The sequence below is a fragment of the Helianthus annuus genome, chromosome 3 (assembly GCF_002127325.2).
Source record: "Helianthus annuus cultivar XRQ/B chromosome 3, HanXRQr2.0-SUNRISE, whole genome shotgun sequence".
Classification (NCBI taxonomy): Eukaryota; Viridiplantae; Streptophyta; class Magnoliopsida; order Asterales; family Asteraceae; genus Helianthus; species Helianthus annuus.
The window spans coordinates 139009471-139032257 of NC_035435.2; the positions used below are offsets into that span (position 1 = coordinate 139009471).

The 22787-nt window shown below is 35.8% G+C and overlaps 1 protein-coding gene and 1 non-coding gene across 10 annotated transcripts in view; both read left to right on the forward strand.

The window, feature by feature from the left end:
• LOC110928543 overlaps positions 1-13241 on the forward strand; it is a 44013-nt gene extending 30772 nt beyond the window's left edge. Inside the window, exons 2-4 of one of the 9 annotated variants that reach the window (XR_004889912.1) lie at positions 9440-9531; positions 10641-10740; positions 10825-11569. Coding sequence is in view for 2 of the 9 variants with exons in the window: in XM_035988514.1 (XP_035844407.1) it covers positions 10825-10926; positions 11858-11930 (175 nt within the window). In the remaining 7 variants the exon portion in view is untranslated. Of the gene's footprint in view, positions 1-9106; positions 9553-10640; positions 10741-10824; positions 11570-11857; positions 12682-12794 lie in introns of those variants that run through there. The other 8 variants (XM_035988514.1, XM_022171557.2, XR_004889911.1 and 5 more) reach the window with 8 other exon arrangements.
• On the forward strand, positions 11370-11565 carry LOC118491072. The gene has a single exon (XR_004890295.1). It is a non-coding gene; the product is annotated as a U2 spliceosomal RNA (small nuclear RNA).
• Positions 13242-22787: the final 9546 nt, after the last annotated feature.

Here is a 22787-nt window from a genome sequence, read left to right on the forward strand (position 1 = left end):
TTTAGCGCGCACGGTTCGGCTTATGTAACTAGTTTACATAAGTTAGCCGAAACGGGTCAAACCATAATGTTTGGACCCCAAAATCCAGAGTATGATTATTATACCCATATAAAACAAGTCTTCAAACTTGTTGGGTCAAAATCACACTCCATTCACGGTTTTTCGCCTTTCACGCGATTAAACCGTAACTATACTTTGAAACTGACCGGTCTAAGCTACGGCAAATATAAAGACCCGTTAGGATTCTAATAGGTTATTTTAAAACCTTCGTTCCAGAATAGGAGACCAGTAAAAGCTATCTGTGATTTATTCAATTAAGGATTATACTTGCAAAGGTAAATACTTTTAACTTATTTTCCGTTATACGGACTTGGGTTACGGTATCTAAAATACCGCTTGGTCGGGCAATTGACCCCAACTCATTAGTAGTTGGGTATTATCAATGTGACCCGTTTAAAAACTTGTTTTGTTGGCTTGACGCCTTTGGGGGCTTAATGACCATGTCCCGGATATCCTTGGCAGCATTTACGAATGGCCACGACCTTGACATCCCGGTGTAGGCGTACACCCGGCATTATGTCCATAATTATAAAAGTGTAGCCGTTGGTTACCCGCCACGGTTTTATACTATGTGGTGTGTCTATTAAACTTTAACCCGATACGACTCGGGCAACCGAACGCATAGTAACATGTAATTCTTTACAAGATTTGATTATAAATTATCCCAAGTTATAAAGAGTTTGTGCCTTGAGCATTCAAACCAATTTTATTAATCATTTTTACAAAAGTGTCAGTTGGATGTATTTACCAGTGTAAACTGACGTATTTTCCCCAAAAAGACTAAATGCAGGTACTAGGCGTAATTGGCTGGGATTTCTCCTTAGCATCATTAGAAGTCTCGCAAGCTTAAGATGCCTGAAGTCTGTTGAACAATACTTTTTGTTATTTTATTGATCCCCTGTGGATTATTATTTCAACAATGGTGATACATTGATATTACACTTAAACGTTGAAATATATTTATATTTATGCTTCCGCTGTGCATTCAATTATATTGTGTGGTTTGACTATAATGTTGCCAACTACGTCACGATAATCCCCCACCGGGCCCACCGGTGAGACACGTGGAAATCGGGGTGTGACACTTTCATGCACCTATATATACATATTCAAGCAAAAACAGGTATTTAACTGACCACCGGGTATTTTATTTCGTGTTTTTAGTGTGTTTTAAGGCGTTTAAAATTATTTTTATCATTCTATAAAAATTAACTCGCCATAATATTGTTGAAAAATATTTTGTTTGCCTAGACTGGCTGCATTGTCTGTATTTTGTAGTGTACGCGCGGTATTGCGCAGTACGCGCTTAAATTCGCAAAGTAGGGATTTTAAGCGTTTTAATTAATTTTGCTTCACGAATATGATTAAAATAGAATTTTAATCATAACGAAAAATTTTTAGGATTTTAACATTAACCGGGCGGTCGCCGACGTTCGTTTCGCATTTTGTTCGTTACGCGATAAGTGTTTATCTTATTATTGCCAACTTAATTTTTAACTAAGTTTGGATTTACCAACAGTTCAAATACTATATATTAACATCATATTTAATAATTTATTGCCTTTATTTATCCAATACACGTGTCATACTAGTACGGTACAGGCTTAAAATAGCCGGGTGTCACACCTCGTACTTGATACGGATCGTATAGGCCTATACGACCCGTATAGGGTTTGCATGTGAACCCTCCCTGTCAGAGTTAGAGTAAAATGCTCGGATGGTCCCTGCGATTTTGTAAAGTAACACCTATAGTCCCTAACCTTTGGAAATTACACTGTGGTCCCTGTGGTTCACAGTTTGTTACTCGGATAGTCCCTAGAGTGGATGGGGGTTAGTTTTGTCACACCCTGGCTTTTGCGGAAGCGTGGGTTTATTTGGTGTGACTTCTTAATACCATAGCACAATCACAACAATGCTATATGAAAATAAAACACATGATAGTCATCCATCCATCAAGTTTTAAAAGTTACTACAACAACATTGTTTTAAAAAAAGTTGACACATAAAAAGAACTACAACGATGACATAATGAAAACATGTTCATACGACATAACAAAAGACATGACTAAAAATACGGTTTAAGACTTGTAGCCCGTCCAGGCAAGGGTCACACCTCCTAAACCTGGATGACATCATTAATTCCTACGCAGCTTGCCACTATTGCACACATCGCCAGATCCATTAATTTCCTGAAATACATGTAGTTTGAAAAATCAACAAAAAGTTGAGTGAGTTCATGTAAAAGTGAGTATGTATAAACCTTTCATGTATAAATAAAAGTCCCTGGTATGTAGCAATAAGGAAAAAGAGATCACCAACGGGTTGCAAAGCCACTTGTATGTGTGAGAAAGTGCAGGGAAACTCAAACCTAACAAATTTGTCACCGGGCTTCGGCTGTAAGACACAGTCACCTCTATGGGCCACCCCGGCCTCACGGGTGTGGGCTCGCTACACCCAAATAGATCTATCACTCTTGTGTCCCTCGGTCCTAACAACGAGGATTAATGGCCTCAAGTGTTGTACCCACCCCTCACATGATCTAGTAGTATGAACCCTCCCTACGCTAACCATACCGTGTAAATAAATGTTTGTAATAATTGTCGCATGTATTTCACCCCCGAGGTATAAAACAGAAAACAGTAAAGAGAAAAGGGGGACATGAACTCACAGAAGTGCGTAGCCTGTAACGTCAATCTCAAACTCGATCTGCTGCGTGACGACCTACACGTACTAATGTCTATTAGACGGATGAGCCGTGCCTTGGCTTAGGATTTAGTGTTTTGAGTTGCGTTACTTTGATATTATACTTGTTAAAATAATAATAATTATTTTAACTTAACTTTTGTATTTAGGAAAATAGTTAGGTAACTATTTCGTATTCACACTTCTTAATTATTTTATAAGTGCATTTCCTTCCCAAGGATGGGGGTATTTATACATGTACACTTGTAATTCCGAAAAGTATATTTTAAGTCCCACTTAGAAAATATATTAAATTTACTTGTCTAAAACATCTTAATTCCAAAATATACATATTTTTCCCAAAAATATTATATTTTACTTCATAAACTTTCCAAAATAATAATACTTTATCAAAATATACGTATAAGAGTATTTTTCTGAAATATACATAAGTGACGTTTTAGCGTGTCGTATCGCAATAATAATTTCTTAACTTAAATATTTATTTTGTGAGAATTTTGGTATTATTTTGAAGTCGTAATTTTCATGGTATATAATAGTTATATTATTTTTACCCTAAAAATAATATACCTAGTGCACATAATAAACAAACAATCACACAAGCGTTTTAGTATAAAATATATATTCTAAATATATATTTATCAAATTTTACTTACGAAAATCAACCTCCGGCACTTAGTATTTTTGTAATAAAAATCATGGCGATGTTTATTTTGAAAACAAAGTTAAAAATTATATTTGTAACACTTGTTAGAAAAATATTTTCTATGTGTTGAGATTTTAGAAAAATTTCGCCAGAGTTTCCTTTGTAAATGGAGGCGTTCATGCTTACTAGCATATCATTTTCTTTTGTAAAATCATTCAAACAATTAACAACCAACAATCTACAATCTTTAATCACCAATCTTGACAAAAATAAGCATGAACTATAAACTTATGAACTTGAAAAATTTATAAAAACATATAGTAACTTACTAGTATGCTTAGTAAGTCTTGTTACCTTTAAAAATGTGATTGGTTCTTTAAAAACTTTATTTTTAAAGAGTTTGTATTTTCATAACTTATAGTCATAATTTCTAAAAATATTTCTTTGTGAAATTTTCTTTTTACACAAGTGTTTCTACACTTGTTTACCCATTAAAAGTGTGTTTAGTTTATGTAAGATCCAAGTTTTAACAAAACTTATACCTTTCACTTGGTTCTTTCGAAAAACCACTCATAGATCTACAAGATTACAACTTATTTTGATCTTTATTTTTCAAGAAAACATGTATTTATTCAAGTTCATAGTTTATGTGTGGATAATTTCATCATCCTACACATCTTTAACTTTCACATCTTGCTAGTTCATGTCTTTAAACATGATCTAGCAAGATCATATGGTAAACTATATCATTTTAACTAGCAAACAACAACAATAATCATAACAACACAAGAACAACATGATTTTATCTTCATTTTATCACTACTTTATCTCATAGTTAGTTTTATGTCAAGACTTGTTTATGTTCTTAGAGTTTCTTAATATTTCACCATTCTTCTTACAATTAACCAACAAAAATGTGAAGAGTATGAAGATCTAAGGCACTTACTACTAGCACAAGGCTAGGGGAGTTCAAGAGCATAAAAGTGATGGATAAAAGAAAACGAGAGCGGTCCTTGAGCTTCCGAACACACCAAGCTTACTTGTATGATCACTTACACCTTTGGATATCCTTAGATTGTATGAATGAAGCTTGATGGTGGTGGTATGGTGGCGGCCGAACAAGGAGAAGGAAGGAGAGAAGTTTGCAAGTGTTTGAGTTTGTGAAATGAAATGGGTTATCCCTTGTGCTTATTTATAAACCGATTTTACCATTAACCAACATGTATTATGCTTCTAATCCACCAACATCTACAAATAAAATAATGGAAAGAATTGTGGGGGGTGTCCCCACTTTCTTCAACCGGTTCGAGGGGGGGGTATGGGGTTGGTTTTCAATGGATGTTTACTAATCTAGTTAGGATTTAAAGGTTAAGTTAGTGTGTTATGATGTGTAATATAATATAAGGTGTGTTAGGGTGTTCGGGGACCCTAACTAGCCTAGAAAAGTAAAAACAATGTGTTTGACAATATTTTTGTATTCCGGGTAAAGTCCGGTTGTTCGGTTGGATGTTGATCCGTTAAAGTGCTAAATTAATCTTTAAAGTGTCTTTTATGTTACTTTTAGTGACACATTAAATTCCCAATACTTTGGAAAGTATCTAGGACTATTTTGCCAAGTTTTTGCACTTTACTAGCATTATTAAATGCTGAATTTTGGTTATTTAGTGCAGAATTCTGCATTTAAAGTGTGTTTTAGGCACTTCCGGGCACTATAACTATCACCTAGTGACGCAGTTTTATGGTCCTCACTTCCCTACACTCCCTACTAGTGTAGTATTCTATCTCTGGCTCACACTGGCCTCAAAAACATTGTATGTCTAGGTGCTGGCATTGTCAGCATGCTTTTTGGGTTATCCGTTCAGTGTGCTAACTGTGCTTTGTGCATCAAGGTTGTCACTAAGGTTTGTGTGTAATAAATGTAGTGACAGTATGAAATGGGATGCATATGTATGTATGTAACAGAAAATAGAAAGCAGTTTAATCACAGTTGTAATCAAGCACAGTCATTACGCATAAATTAATTATTAATTAAGGTGCTGTTTGTTTTTTCTGTTGGAAAAGGTCTGCAGTCTGCGGACCACATCTGCAGGCATCTGCAGGAGAAGAGGTGGACCAAATGTCTGCAGTCTGCAAGGAGAAGAGGGTTTGTTTTTTTTTATATAAAACCTCTTCACACACACATTACACACACAACACACACACACCAGACTTCTCTGCTTTCACCACCGCCACCACCGTCACCACCGCCACCACTTCACCACCGCCACCACCGTCACCACTACACCACTGCCCTTCACCGTCTCTCTCTCTCCTCTCACAGATCTCTCTCTCCTCCCTCGATCTCTCTCTCTGCCTTCATCACCACCACCAAGCACCACCGCAAACCAACAACCACCACTGCCTTACACCACAACCAACAACCACTACACCACAGCCACCACCGTCACCACTCTTCTCTCTCTGTCGATCATCTGTTCCAGCGACCAAGAAAGGGAGTCGGCCCCTGATTTTTCATCTCCGACACAACCCTCACTGGTAAGTTGCTGATGAGCAGCGGGTTCGAGTCTCACCGGTAAGTTGCTGTTAATGTTCATTGATTCGATTTGGGGGTTTTAGTTTGTGGATTTGGGGGTTTTAGTTTGTGGATTTGGGGGTTTCGATTTGGGGGGTTTTATTCGATTTGGTGGCGGAGCAGGGGTGGGAGGTGGTGGCGGAGTGGAGGTGGGCGGCGGAGGTGAAGGTGGTGGCAGGGGAGGTGGTGTCTGGAGGGAGAAGAGGAGAAGGTGAGAAGAGGTTAGAAGACATATGTCAATGTCTGTGCCAAGAAGAGGTCTCGCAGACCTTTTTTAATAAAAGGTCTGCGAGAAAACAAACAATCTGCGGACTCCAAACGTCTGCCCGCGTCTGCGCGGCGCAGACATAAGTGGCCAGAAGTACTTCTGGCCAAAAAACAAACAGAACCTAAGTGTACGGATACCTGTAAATGTGAGGGTTGTCACAAGTTTTCTCTGTTAAGTCCATTTCAAATTACTTATTTACCCCTTGATTTTATTAAAATATAAAAAAAATCACACACACATATATATATATATAAACACTCACTCTATCTAAAACACGCACGCTCTAACTCACTCTCTATCTCTATCTCTCTCTCTCTCAGGAAAAGCCCCACCACCACCTCCCATCACCAGCATCACCACTGCCACCACCACCTACCGCCTCCACCATTGTAATTAAAACCCCCAATGTAATTAAAACCCACAAGGTTGAAGATCTCTGTTAGAGAGAGGAACCGATGAAAGAGAGATAGATGACAGAAGAAGGGGCCGGGTGACAACGGTGGTCATGGGTTATGTTGATAGTAACGACGATGAAAGGGGATGATGATGGTTTTTCGGCGACTGAAACGTCGGAGTGGTAGTGATGATGATGATGACTGTTGACAGTGGTGAACCGTCGGACTAGTCGTGGATGACGGGTCTTAGTAAACTTCGGTCAACTAAGATTCTGGCGAAGGTTATAGTATTCAGATCATCATTTTCGGGCAATAATGGTAAACCTGATAACCTATGTTCTTTTGGATTGTTGTGGTGGTGTTGAATGATGGTTTAAGGAGACAATTGTGGGCAATGAAAATGGTGGTCCGGTTTTCGTATTTCTCGCACAGAAGTGGTTGACGGTGTTGTCAAAGGTGGGGATAGAAGTTCTTGGGTGGTGGTGATCGGAGTTCTTTGGCCGTGGTGGAGGAGTTGATCGGAGAGGGTGACCGAAGTTCTTGGGCGGTGGTGATCGGAGTTCTTGGGTGGCTACGGTGATGGTGGCCGGTTGTTTATAAGGGATGGGTGAATAAGGTTGGCCCACACTTTTAATAATCCATGTTGGTTTTTTATTTCTTATAGGGAGGGGTAAATAAGTAATTTCAGATGAACTTAACAGAGAAAACTAACCCCCATCCACTCCAGGGACTATCCGAGTAACAAACTGTTGAACCACAGTGTAATTTCAAAAAGTTGGGGACTATAGGTCACTATACAAAATCACAGGGACCATCTAGGCATTTTACTTGTCAGAGTTAATAGACAACCGTTTACCAATACGCATCGTATAGCCCTATACGATGCGTATTAGAAGAGCATGTGAAGACAGTGTTAACGTTTAACTGACCTTGGAAACTGAAGTTACCCTAATGGTATCGATTTAATTTGGCAAAGTGTGCCAATATTATAACCCTTCTCTAATCCCTTTTCTATTTATTACATATTCACTTTCTTTTTCTAAATCCAACGGTACAGTGGCTTATCAGTATAATACCGTTATAATGAATATTATATAACCCTACAAAAAGCAACTTGGGTTGCCTCTCTAGAATGAAAGATTGCGACTTTTAAAAAAACCACATATATACCCAATGGTTTGGATATAGACACAATTGTTTGGATGAAAGGTTTTAATATATCACACCCCTTCAAAAAAGTCACAACCTTTCAAACTACTTTTAAATATATCACACCCCAAACAAAAAATCATAAGTTTTAAGTATATCACACCCGTTACAAAAAGTCACAACTTTTAAATATATCACACCCTTTCAAAAAGTCACACTCTATAAACTACTTTTAAACATATCACGTCCCTTACAATAAAAAACCCCTTTTATATATACATACGAAAAATCACAACACTTCAAAATAATTTTAAATATATCACCTCTTACAAAAAGTCACAACTCTTAATATATCACACCCCTTCAAAAAGTAGCAAACTTTTAAACTACTTTAAAAATTATCACGCCCATTACAAAAGTCGCAACCCTTCATATATATACACACAACAACAACCGTACCCAGTAAATCCCACAAATAGAAAAGCTACTTATAGGGTCTGGGAGGGTGGGATATAGATAGACCCTGCCTCTATCCCTAGGGATAGAGATGCTGCTTCTAGAGAGACCCTCGGCTCCAAAACGAACAACATACCAACACACCAAGTCAAATAATATAGAAATAAGAAGTCACCAATACTAAGAAAGTGATCAGAGTGACACAATATAATGTAAATAATGTATAATAGCATACAACATCATTTGGGCATAAACACAAGAAGACAATCACTGGTAAAGTCACTTAAAGAATAAGAAAAACCTACGTTCCTAAAATACACCTAAGACCATACTGCAATATCCTCTAGAAGTCCTTAACCCTAATCATACGCCTCCACGAAGTCCTATCTTGGACCATGTCCTCAGAAAGATGCAACTCTAGTAAATCAAGCCTAATCTGCTCATCCCATGTCAGTTTGGGTCTGCCTCTTCCCTATGAAATGCAATAAAATTTCCTATGATTCTCACGCCGGAGAGTGGTAACAAGGAGCACCCCCACCCCATTCTCCTTGTTACGAGTCACGGTTTGTTTCCTTGTGCAGGAGATCAACCCACCGGTGATCCAGCCAGCGATCCTCGAGAGGAAGGGATTAACCCTTCTTGACGAGACCAGTGAGTTAACCCTGCCCGGTTAACCATTGTTTCATCAGATCTCTCGTATGTGATTGTGTATCAGTGTGGGTAACGTAAACTCGTTTTGTTACAATTTTAAATCGTATAGATAAGATCTCTCGTATGTGATTATGTATCAAAATTTAAATTAAGTGGCGTAACTTTGAAGTCAAAAATGACACAAAATAAATAAAGCGACTCACTTTCCCTCTTTAAAACCCAACGGTACCCCACTCCATCATCCCAACACACACGGTTACCACTCTCTCTATCACAATCACACACACACAGAGTTTCACGCTCAATCTTGCATGATGCTATGGAGGAAACAGGAATGTGCATCATATGTGTTCGACGACATTCAGTAGATCTAACTCGTATCAGTATGCTATTCTCGTTTCTTACATGCATTTGCCTATTCTGATATTTTTTAACCTAATTTTTCTCTATTCCTTTTTTCTTGTTGATTTCTTAATTGCTTCTCATCAATTACTAGATTATTTAGGTGTTTTTGGTGCTTATGTTTGATTTATTGACAGTGTGTTGTAATTTACCGGACACATTATTGCAAGTCGGTATTACACGCCAATTACAGGCGCGTTCGACATTCAGGAGTTCTTACTCGTAATCGGTATAATATTCAATTGACCAGGTTGTTTCTTACTTGCATTTGCATATTCTTTAACCTAAATTTTCCCTCTGTTCCTTTTGTCATGTTATTGCTTGGTGATTTCTTGATTGTTTCTAATCTGCTTGTTAATTATTGGTTATTTAGACGTTTTTTGTGCTGATGTTTGATTTATTGTACTGTAATTTCAAAAGAAGAAGATGAGAGAACACTAAAACTTTTAACTAACTTTTAAAAACTATTAAATGTGCTTAATCTAGGGATTCCCTCAAAAAACTATATAATACTGCCATCAAAGTCAAGTAGGAAATACATTAAATAACTTTGACTACACATGTTATTTTGCCTAAAATTTAATAGTACAATATTATGTCTCAGCTTGTTTGGCACTAATATGGCTTTTCCATGCATGTCTACATGACAGGTCTCATGCGCAGTCATAGGTAAGCTTCTTAGGTGAACAAACATTAGCATTTGGTAAACCTATTGCTATGGTATATGCATAATCACACTATAGTGATGTAATAATCCTATTTCATTTAGTTACCAGGAATAATGTGCATGTGTGCTCCAACTGTTGAGACTATCATCTTGATGAAATTTCAGCTTGTTATCATCATTGAATTGAAGTTTAAATAAGATTCTTAAACATTACAATATCCTGCAGCTAAAGTCTTCTGTAATATCATGTAGTAATTTCCCCGTTATGAAAATCATGTAGTCAGACTCAGAGTTGGAACTCCATGTGTTGGAATTTGCAGTTATGATGGTCTTCTTTGAGTTGGTCTCTTTTTCATTGGTAATACAGATTAATATATATTCGGGTAACTGGAATGGATGACGGGTTAAACGTCAGAGAAGAAATTTGCTTTGTAATTTATCACATATTTTTGCCAAGTTCTACTCCTCCATAGCTTTATTGTTTGTTTGGCACATCTCTTTAAGCCACTGACATTATAAACTTGCTTGTAGTTGATTTTTTTAGTCATAAAAGATAGTACATATCATATCTTCCGTATGTATTATTATGATATCTTTAATAAGCTGATGAACTCACATGGATTGTATAATGATCTGAATTATCATTCTACTTTTGTTTAACTGTAGTGTAGCTAAAGTTAAATGATGGATATTGAGAGTGACGTTCAAGTTTGTGCTAAATGAGTCTGGGAGTGTATCAATTGCAATCGATTCTGTCCTGCAAATTATATTGTATCTGATCATAGTATATCCTTTATTCATACTAGAACCAGAATCTACTGGTTTCTGTTAATGCTTTTCCTGTTTAAAATGCAGAAACAAATTTCTTAAAGCTGACTCTGCAGCTCACGAAGCATTGCAGATTTTCCAAACTGACAAGCATCCAAGCCACGTAGGTATTGGTAGAGCAAAAGAAGGGTAATATTTTTTTCTTTATTCTGTTTTAGTGTCTCGAAAGTTAAGTTTTAACATCTGCTTATTTGCTGGTTCTCTGTTTTTTGGTATGATGAATATGGTGTAGAGATTGCATTTTTCTTTTAAGTCTGCTTTGCTTTCAAATTTATATCTAATAGATGTTTTCTATTTTAGTATGTGACACCTACGGGTAAACTTCTTTTAAGGTAAACATGGATACCAAGTTTAACTTCAGTAATTTTAGAACTTTGCCTACAAGTTCATACTGTCGGTGTTGGATGATTGGTTATTCTGTAATAGGACATGGTACAGAAACACTTGATATAAGTCACTGAGTTAGGGCAGAAACACTTGATATAAGTCACTCACAGTCCCACATCGGCTGAGTGAAGAATACATATATGAAGAACTGCCTATATAAACAGCGGCCCAATAAAGGAATAAGCATACCTTTCTCGGCCTTTTGGCTAAGATCAAGTGTAGTATCTGTTCTTATCAGTTTAATATCTGATATGTGGGCCATCGGTCCACTTGATATTAATCTAATTTTTTATGGGGGAAGGCCCATCACAATAGCTTGCTATTGGGGTCTTTGAGCGTCGCCTTGGCGTTGCACTACTGCCTTGGCCTGGCGCACCCCTCCAAACTTTAGTTAAGAATTTTTTGTTTAGTTAAGAATTTTCTACAATGCTCATGAGATCTGGACAGCCTGTTAGAATGAACTTATAAACAGATGGTTGGAACTAGTGGAATGAGTATGTAAATTCTTTATTTAATATTATTTTTGTAGGTAGTAGGTGTTATTGATGTAAAGGTTATGAGACAACTGTGAAAGATGGTTTTTGTGATTAGGTTAAGGGCATTATTAGTTAGTGGCTTCTGTAACCACCCGCATTACTTCTAGTTCTTTATGTGTGTTCATTTTTTTTGACAGAATTTTTCGTCATACTATATTGCAGCTGGATGAACAGAGGCAACATATGAAGAATTGCCAGAATTTTGGATGAGGTGCTACTATTTCTTGTTACAATTTTTTTTTATCCGGGTTAGCGTTGTAACTTGAAACAAAATTATCAAGTAACTTGGTGTATCTGTTGCGCTTACATGATTATTTCATTGGAACTTGCACATCTTTCTTACATGTCTAGAGACAAATTGCTTACACAAGTTGTTTACATAAATCGAATAGGTATTAAGTTAGAATCATGATTGGAATGTACTCACTAATAGAGGCTATCTGTTTAACTTAAGCATCTCTGGAGTTAGTCGGGTAGATAAGGGTTCTTAGAAGATTATCAGGCTCATGGTTTTGTACTGAGGCAGTTGAGTAGTTACATCATGTTTACTATCTTCAATGTATGAATGATATAAACAATCGATTGCTTTTTATGCATCTGTTGTAGTTGATTATCTACAGGTATGTTAAATGACAACTTATGTTGCTTATACATAATATGACTTTGTTATTAGCTTACGTAAATGGACATCCCTCATATCATAATTTGCTCCAAGTTAGGTTCAATTGCAGTGAAACAGAAAGACATTGTTTCTTCCTTCTGTAAGTATTAGTTTAATACTGTAATATTTTCTGAAGTAAAGACAATGGTTACGAGATGAACCGTGAAAGATGGTATCTGTGATGAGGTTAGGGACATAATTAATTGGTTCCATTCTCTTGACACAACTTTTCTTCATAATAAAGTGCAGCTCGAAGAGCTGAGGCAAATATATGAAGAACTACCAGAATATTTGGAGGAGGTACTGTTAATTCGAGTTACAAATTGTTATAATCGAGTCGACATTGGAACTAGAAACATGAAAGAAATTTATCAAAGTAACTTAAACTGGTTGTATAAATGCTTAACATGCAGGTGTTGTCATTGGAACTTGCACGTCAAATAGGTATGTTATGTTTTTCTTAACCATGTTTGATATTTTCTAGAACTTGAAGGAAACGACAAAAACTAAAATATAGAGAAGTCACTATAAAACCCATGTAGTTTCTTACAATCCTTTTGGATTCAAGTGGGTATATTACCAACGTATATGACTTAACATCATGATTTGGATGTAATGACTTATAGAGATTATCAGTTTAAGCTGAACATAGCTGGTATTAGTTAGGTTAATAAGGTTCTTAGAAAATCGAAGCAATATTCAGTTGACAGTTTTGTACCGAGGCAGTGTAATTCAGTTTACAAAAGTCCTTTTGAGTTATCCAAACATCATTTCTCATTATTAACTTTTTAGAAAAGTCAATAAGTTAATAAGGAGATTCTAAACTGAAAATCCCAAACATGGCCTTACACTACTCTTAGGTAGCGTTCGTTTCATGGAATGGAATGGAATGGAATTAGGAAGTTTTTCTTTGTAAAATTGATCTTGGTTGGGGGAGGGAGGAATTTGAAATCCTTCACTCTAATGAAATTTGTGACTATTTCAACATTCCTTAGAAATCCTTCACTCTAATGAAGGAATGGAATGGAATGTTGAAATAGTCACAAATTTCATTGATTAAAGAAATTCATGGGATTTCAAATTCCTCCCTCCCCCAACCAAGATCAATTTTACAAAGAAAAACTTCCTAATTCCATTCCATTCCATTCCATGAAACGAACGCTACCTTATTGTAGAAAGTGAAGATCTCTTCTTCATGCTTTTATCGGTTAATATTTCCAAATAGGATATTGGATGTGCATTTTGAATTAGAGCTAGATAAATGTATTTTAGAGGAACTTCAAGACTGTAAATTTGCTGTAAGCTGGTTACTTTAAGCATGTCTTGTTTGCGAATGTTTTGTTACAATCCCTAATCTAGAAAACTTGGGTTCTATTTCCAGTTTTTTCTAATGAAAATTTAGATGTTAAAAGGTTCCACTACCACAATGCGAAGGCAAGAGAACTGGACAGCCTTTTAGGAGATATATATACATCATAAAATCCTGAGTATAAAAAAACTTGTCACTTTCCCATACTGTTTTTATTGACGATGTAAGCAGAGATGCTTGGAACCAGTGGAATGAGTTATCCTAGGTACCAAGATTTGATCAAACATCTAGCAATCTTTGACCTTTTGTATGTTTGTAAGTGATGGTGTGTTTTCAGGCAAAAAAAACATGCCTGGATATGTGGTTTGCTTTAGTATGTGAGTTTCTATGAAATGGTGGTTGCTTAGGCGGTAACAATTTCGTCTTGTATGAGGTAGTTAAACTCATTAATTAAGGTTACAAATGGGTCTCCAAATAAAGGATACTGCGAAGTCACCATCACCAGAAAACAAGGTTACAAAACGGGTTTTAGAAATCACGATTCATGTGACGAGTTTTTTCTACCTTGGATGTGGATGCTTCGAGTATGCTGCATTTGGGAATAATTCACTGGGAAACCTCTTGACGGGCTTTGGGTTTTATGAACCTTATTGGCTTGTCGCCTTTGCTAACGCATGCATTATAATGCATCTAATAGAAGTATATCAAGTATACCTTCAGTCCTTCACATAAACATGTCACTCTTTGACTTTTATGGTCAAATTAATGGCTTTCAAGTTGAAATTGAGACGGCTTTTGATAAAGATCCCATTGACAATATACTATTTTTTTCTAAATGATTGTGAGGCTCGTTATGATTGTGAAATTTCTAGCTGCTGGTTTGACCTAAAAAGTCAAACTGTCTTTTACTATATGACTTTCCAGGTCAAAGCTACAACTTTTCACATTGAAATTTCAAATGGGTTTTTATCAAAATTTCCTGACCAAAATTGTCTTTAAATAGTTTTCTTTGTATTGATGTTCTGGGTATTCATCAATATTCTTTTAAAAGACTATAAAAATCATCAAATAATGAATTTTCTACATTTTTGTTTGACCTTTTAAGTCAAACTGTATGTTCGTTAAGAACAATCTTAACATTCATGTCAAATCCATGTCTTATAAAATTGAAACCAACAAGGAATTTATCAACTTTCATGACCATTACATTTGAAATTTAATTAATGTTTTGTGTGGATCTAACAACTTCAACTTGTATGAGGTAGTTAAACTCACTAGTTAAGGTTACTAATGGGTCTCAAATATGAAATATTGTTTCATGTTTTCATGATAAATGGTGAGTTTACGGTTCTTGATAATCCATCAGGGTGATGCACAAAGCCAACTGTGACCATATAAAAGGACGCGATACGACAGCAACATTTATATGTTGACATGTTGTCGTTTGGAGTTGTTGGAATTTCGTGTAACTTCAGAAAAATAATTATTTGTCAGTTTGTCAAACAAACCGAACGCAACGGAAAACATGTACACGAGGTTCGGCCGTTTCCACCAGTGATCTCATTACAATCAAAATAGGTTATATAAAATTAAAGAATCGTGACATCCAAGAAAGATACCTTGGTTCAACGAACGATCTCGCTAGATGATCGTTAACCACGAAATCATATTTGTTCGTTTGAAATGATTTCAAATGAAACAATAGCTACACTTGTTGCGACCCTTGAAAAATTGCAAGTAGAAATAACTTGTTCTTGTTCTTGTTGCGTGAGTGGTCCACAAGTGGAAAAAACCAAAACAAAATCTCTATCTCTTGATTTTAATAAGAGTTCCTTTTTGCCTTCAATTTTTGTCACTCTTGAAAAGCAACGAGAGCAGAAGCAATTCCTTGAGAGTCATGGGTAGAGAGTCCCTTTTTTATTGTTAAAAGATATACATATATCTTTTATTTCAAAAGAGTTAATTACACAAATGGGTTCTGTGGTTTATACCTAATTTCGCCTTTGGGTACTAACTTTATTTTTTAACAGATTTAGGTTCTATGATTTCAATTTTATAACACCTTTGGGTACTAACACCAAAATTAGTTAATTAATGACTAAAATACCCTTGCATTTTTTTAAGTTTATCAATGTAACACATTTGGGTACTAACACCTAATTTTATTTAAGTTTAAATCAATTTTACAAAATCTATTTATTTTTTTTATTTTCATCTTTTTATTATATCTCTTAATTAACATAAACTCTATTTATTTTTTTTATTTTCATATTTTTATTAAATTTCTTATTTAACATAAAATCTACTTGTTACACTAGTATTTTTTTTAAATAGATTTTTTAAATAAAATCTACTAGCTATATAGTTTTATGTAAATTAAATTTCTTACTAGTTTTAAATAATGTAAACCTTACTCGTTTTCAATTTTGGATATATATAATTGATAATAATAATAATAAATATCTTTCATGTAAAAAAGAATTAAGCCATTTTTAACTTGTTTTTTTATTCATTTACATTTTACTATTTTAGAAAGATATTTAATTTACATAAAATCTACTAGTTGCACTAGTAAAATCTACTAGCTATATAGTTTTATGTAAATTAAATATCTTTTTTACAAAAAAACGAGTTAAAAAAAGGCTTAATTTTTTTTTAGTTTTATCTAAAATACCTAGCTATATAGTTTTATCTAAAATACCTAACTATATTGTTTTATGTAAATTAAATATCTTTCTAAAATAGTAAAATGTAAATGAAAAAAAAAACGAGTTAAAAAAGGCTTAATTTTTTTACATGAAAGATATTTATTATTATCAATCATTTCAATCTAAAATTGAAAACGAGTAAGGTTTACATTATTTAAAACGAGTAAGAAATTTAATTTACATATAGATTTTATGTTAAATAAGAAATTTAATAAAAATATGAAAATAAAAAAAATAAATAGAGTTTATGTTAATTAAGAGATATAATAAAAAGATGAAAATAAAAAAAAATAAATAGATTTTGTAAAATTGATTTAAACTTAAATAAAATTAGGTGTTAGTACCCAAATGTGTTACATTGATAAACTTAAAAAAATGCAAGGGTATTTTAGTCATTAATTAACTAATTTTGGTGTTAGTACCCAAAGGTGTTACAAAATTGAAACAATAGAACCTAAACCTGTTAAAAAATAAAGTTAGTACCCAAAGGCGAAATTAGGTATAAACCACAGGACGCATTTGTGTAATTAACTCATTTCAAAACAAGGATTAAGAATTGTAATCTAATCACAACTCCTTCATAACTATCTAATAATCAAACAATAACTCTCCTTATTTTATTAATTGTCTAATAACTAACAATATGGATATACATATTTAATTATCTGATATTAATTATAATTAACAAATTAATTATAATATTTATCCAGCTCTACGTAATTATTCTAAATAATTACACGTTTCTTTTATTACGCTTATTATTTCGTGATCCGATGATTAACGATTAAAACACCGTTACATGTTCGTTGCCCAAAGTGTAACTCTTTGGGTCGTACCTTTACGGTAACGTTGAATCTTAATCGACAATTGAACATCCTATCCAACAATCTCCCACTTGGTCGATTAGCCGATTAAGTTTCAATGTAGACAATAGTGGGTGCCTAGCTGCATCATATTGGCCCCAGCATGGTATGACAAATTTTGTCAACTAATTCTTTGCACTAATCAATTCTTTGGTTATGCAAATACTATAGCCCCCGTTATCGACTCATTTATCCCTCTGTATTGAACACTTGTTGAACATGAGACATGGATCCTATTCATTCTCATATATTATTCAACCATTTCTAATTTCGTTGCTGATTTGAAGTGGTTTATCAAACTACTACTAGTTCGAGCGTGGCCACGCGTTTAACACCAGTTCAAACCAATGAAAGGCGCCAGAGTGTTCCTCTTCTAAGTATAGAAGCACAGATCCCTTTGGCTACAAACAACTCCCACTAAATTTCTGATCATTCCCAAAACTATCCTTATTACTGCCAGTTACGTACAGCGTTAGATAGAATCAAAGAGCAACCATTCATTTAAGTTAGTTCTAGTATGTACCGCAGGTCTAAGGATACAACGATCGTACCTATTCAATATGTCTTATGACTAAGTTCCATGAAGATCATTTTGAAACGAGTTACGCCCGATATGATTCAACTAATCATATCAGTGAATATGGTTCTCAACACTTTGAGTATCCAGTATATGGATCAACCATCTAATTCACAATAGTCTTTTACCAGATTGGTTCTCACGAATCTGATAGACTACAGACATTTTAGAATACAATATTCATAGATACTTAACGTACTAATATTTGAACACAGATACAATAGTTTAAAAGACATTCAACCATTAAATTCAAATAAACATAAAATACTGTTTACAGTTCAAAATGCACCAAATTACTAAATTACAAAATCAGACCCACTGTCTAGCATATCTAAGACCTATACAATCAGCATGCTTCTCGTGTCTCACTTGAGGTATAGGCTTAGTAAACGGGTCCGCTAGATTCTGATCAGTATCAATTTTCTCTACTACGACGTCTCCTCTTTCCAAAACTTCCCGTATGTATTGGAATTTTCTGAGAGTATGTTTCGTGCTGTGATGCGACCTTGGTTCCTTTGCCTGAGCAATTGCACCTGTATTGTCGCAAAATATCTCGATAGGCTTCTGTATGCTTGGTATAACTCCGAGATCAGCAATGCACTTTTTCATCCAAACAGCCTCCTTAGCAGCTTCTGAAGCCGCTATATATTCTGATTCAGTGGTCGACTGGGCCATCACGCTTTGCTTAGAACTCTTCCAAGTTATAGCTCCACCATTTAAAGTAAAAACATAGCCTGTCTGAGATCGTGAATCGTCATGATCTGTTTGGAAGCTTGCGTCAGTGTAACACTTTACTTTCATCTCTTATTCCAAACCGCCAAATATCAGAAACATATCCTTAGTTCTTTTTAAGTACTTTAGGATATTTTTCACAGCAATCCAGTGACTTTTACCAGGATTCTGTTGATATCTGCTAGTCAAGGTCAGAGCATATGATACGTCCGGTCTAGTACATAACATGGCATACATGATAGAACCGATAGCAGAGGCATATGGAATCTTTTTCATATCCTCTTTCTCTTTGTCCAACTTAGGACACTGATGACTATTCAGTACGGTTCCACTTGCCATTGGCAAGAGACCCTTCTTGGAATCTTGCATCGAAAAGCGTCGAATGACCTTATCGATATACGTACTTTGACTAAGTCCAAGTAGCCGCTTAGATCTATCTCTATAAATCTTTATTCCTATAATATAAGCAGCCTCTCCAAGATCCTTCATTCAGAAACATTTACCAAGCCAGGATTTAACGTCCTGCAACATCGGGATATTGTTTCCAATGAGAAGTATGTCATCTACATACAGGATTAGAAAAGTAATAGAACTCCCACTTGCCTTCTTGTAAACACACGGCTCATCTTCATTTTTTATAAAACCAAATTGTTTGATTTTCTGATCAAAACGAAGATTCCAGCTTCGAGATGCTTGTTTCAATCCATAAATGGATTTATTCAACTTGCAAACTTTCTTAGGATATTTAGGATCTACAAAACCTTCAGGCTGCTCCATGTAGACATCTTCTGTTAGGTGTCCATTTAGGAACGCGGTTTTGACATCCATTTGCCATATCTCGTAGTCATAATACGTGGCTATGGCAAGTAGAATCCTAATAGACTTAAGCATGGCTACCGGCGAGAAGGTTTCCTCATAATCAACTCCTTGAGTCTGAGTAAAACCTTTAGCAACCAAACGAGCCTTATAGGTTTGCACATTTCCATCCATGTCTGTTTTCAACTTGAAAACCCATTTACTTCCTACAGTCCGACATTCGGGAGGAAGTTCAACCAAATCCCAGACTTGGTTGTCATACATGGATTGCATCTCGACGCCCATGGCTTCGAGCCATTTTTCAGATTCGTTACCTGAAATCGCAGCTTTGTAGGTTGAGGGCTCTTCTTGATCAATCATCAAGACGTCAGGTGAATACCTATCAGGTCTATGATGATCCCTCATACTTCTGCGGACGCCTAGTGTTACATCATATTCCTGAATCCTCTCAGGTTCAGGTTCAACAATATTTTGTTGAGAGGCAGATTCGACTATTGGTTGATCAATTTGTGGTTCTCGAATTTCCTCAAGATCCACAAGATTATCTCTAATTCCTCGCGCCATAAGCTCATCCTCTAGGAATGTTCCTCGACGCTTAGTGAAAACTCTATTTTCAGCAGGATTATAGAAATAATAACCAACCAGATATGCATATCCAATGAAAACAACTTTTTCACCACGAGGATCAAGTTTGTCCGAAGACTCACTGGTAACATAAGCGTTACATCCCCATATGCGAAGGTAAGAGACTTTAGGTGGTTTACCATGCCACATCTCATATGGTGTCTTTTCTACCTTTTTAGTAGGAGCAATATTAACATGACACGTAGCAGTTTCAAGAGCATAACTCCAAAAGGAGTGTGGTAAGTTTGTACGACACATCATTGATCGAACCATATCTAATAAGGTTTGATTTCTCCTCTCAGACACACCATTGAGTTGTGGTGTTCCGGGTGGAGTTAGTTGGGATATAATCCCACACTTCTTGAGATGTTCATCAAACTCTTGGTTAATGTATTCACCACCTTGATCGGATCGAAGTGCCTTAATCGTTTTCCCTAGTTGATTTTGTACTTCATTTTGGAATTCTTTGAACTTTTCAAAGGTTTCATGTTTAAACTTCATAAGATAAACATATCCATATCTACTATAATCATCAGTAAATGTAACGAAGTATCTTTCCCCGTTCCTTGACATAGTCCTGAATGGACCACATACATCAGTATGTATGAGTCCTAACAGGTCTTTGGCCCTTTCACTAGTTCCGGTAAAAGGGGCCTTAGTCATCTTGCCACTTAGACAACATTCTCATAAATCATAAGTCTCTTGACCCGTGGATTCTAGAATCCCTGCGGTCTGGAGCTTCCTCATGCGATTGATGTTAATATGGCCAAGACGACAATGCCAACGATATGTTTGATTAAAGCTAGTTTTAACACGTTTAGAGGAAAGAGAGAATACCATATTATTTGATCTATTGTTAGAAGTATCTATTTCATAGACACCATTGTGAGGCTTAGCCTCAAAATAGAACACACCATTTAAAAATGAAGAAATGCTACCATTAACAATATCAAAAGCATAACTAAAACCTTGTTCTCTTAAAGCAGAAACAGAAATAATATTCTTAGTCAAACTAGGAACGCAAAAAACATTGTCTAAAGTAATAAACAATCCAGAAGGTAATTCAAGAATAAATTCTCCAACTGCCTTTATAATCATCAGTAAATGTAACGAAGTATCTTTCCCTGTTCCTTGACATAGTCCTGAATGGACCACATACATCAGTATGTATGAGTCCTAACAGGTCTTTGGCCCTTTCACTAGTTCCGGTAAAAGGGGCCTTAGTCATCTTGCCACTTAGACAACATTCTCATAAATCATAAGTCTCTTGACCCGTGGATTCTAGAATCCCTGCGGTCTGGAGCTTCCTCATGCGATTGATGTTAATATGGCCAAGACGACAATGCCAACGATATGTTTGATTAAAGCTAGTTTTAACACGTTTAGAGGAAAGAGAGAATACCATATTATTTGATCTATTGTTAGAAGTATCTATTTCATAGACACCATTGTGAGGCTTAGCCTCAAAATAGAACACACCATTTAAAAATGAAGAAATGCTACCATTAACAATATCAAAAGCATAACTAAAACCTTGTTCTCTTAAAGCAGAAACAGAAATAATATTCTTAGTCAAACTAGGAACACAAAAAACATTGTCTAAAGTAATAAACAATCCAGAAGGTAATTCAAGAATAAATTCTCCAACTGCCTTCACAGCAACATTCTGCCCGTTCCCAACGTGCAGCTCTAAGTCACCCTGCTTTAGCTTCATAATCCTTTTTAGTCCCTGCAAATTATTACAAATGTGAAAACCACATCCAGTGTCAAACATCCAAGATTTGCTCGAAAAGGAAAATAGGTCAATAACATGTATACCTGAGGATCTCCTATTTGCAGTTTCTTAAGCTTCAACTCAGCCAGGTACTTGGGACAATTCCTCTTCCAATGCCCGATCTCATCACAGTGAAAACACTTGGCATCTTTATGAGGCTTTGCCTTCGGAGTGGCAACCTTTTTGCCTTTGCCCTTGTCTTGCTTACTCGCCTTGCCTTTTCTCTTGGATGACTTCTTCTTGGTAATTCTTCCTTCCCTGATCGCCAGCACTGGATTGCCCTTAGTTGGGATGTTTGTCTCAGCAGTTTTTAGCATCTGATGCAACTATGGGATCATTCTTTCCCACCCATTCATGTTATAGTTCAAAACTAACTGATGATATGAATTGGGTAGCAAGTTAAGGATCACATCCGTAGCTAACTCATTACTAAGGGGTGCGTTCAGACGCTCCAGTTGATCAACTGATCAACGAAAGACTTCATTTTCAGTACATGAGCACTGACCGAAGTACCTTCCTGCATGCGACATGTAATGAGAGATCTCATCACCTCAAAACGCTCATGACGAGCTTGTTGCTAAAACATGTCTCTCAGCTGCTGACTCATCTCATATGCTCCTAAGTTTTCCAGATTCTTCTGAAGTTCTGGAATCATCATAGCAAGCATAAGACATGTCACATCTTGGGAATCATCAACATGTTTTCCCATGTCCTACGGGCTGCACCCGTATTAGCAGCATGTGCTTCGGGAATTGGTCCTTCAAGGACATAAGCCTTTTTCTCCGCCCTGAGAACAATTTTCAGGTTGCGGTACCAATCCATGAAGTTAGAATTATCAAGTTTAGCATTTTCAAGGATGGACTTAAGCGAGAATTTGGTGTTATCAGAATTGTTTGTAGACATCTGTAGAATTTAGAAGAAAATTTTTATTAGTAATTTTCATGCATTAACCTAATTCAATTTTGACCCAAGATTTACAAAATTTTAGGAATTAGGATGAGAT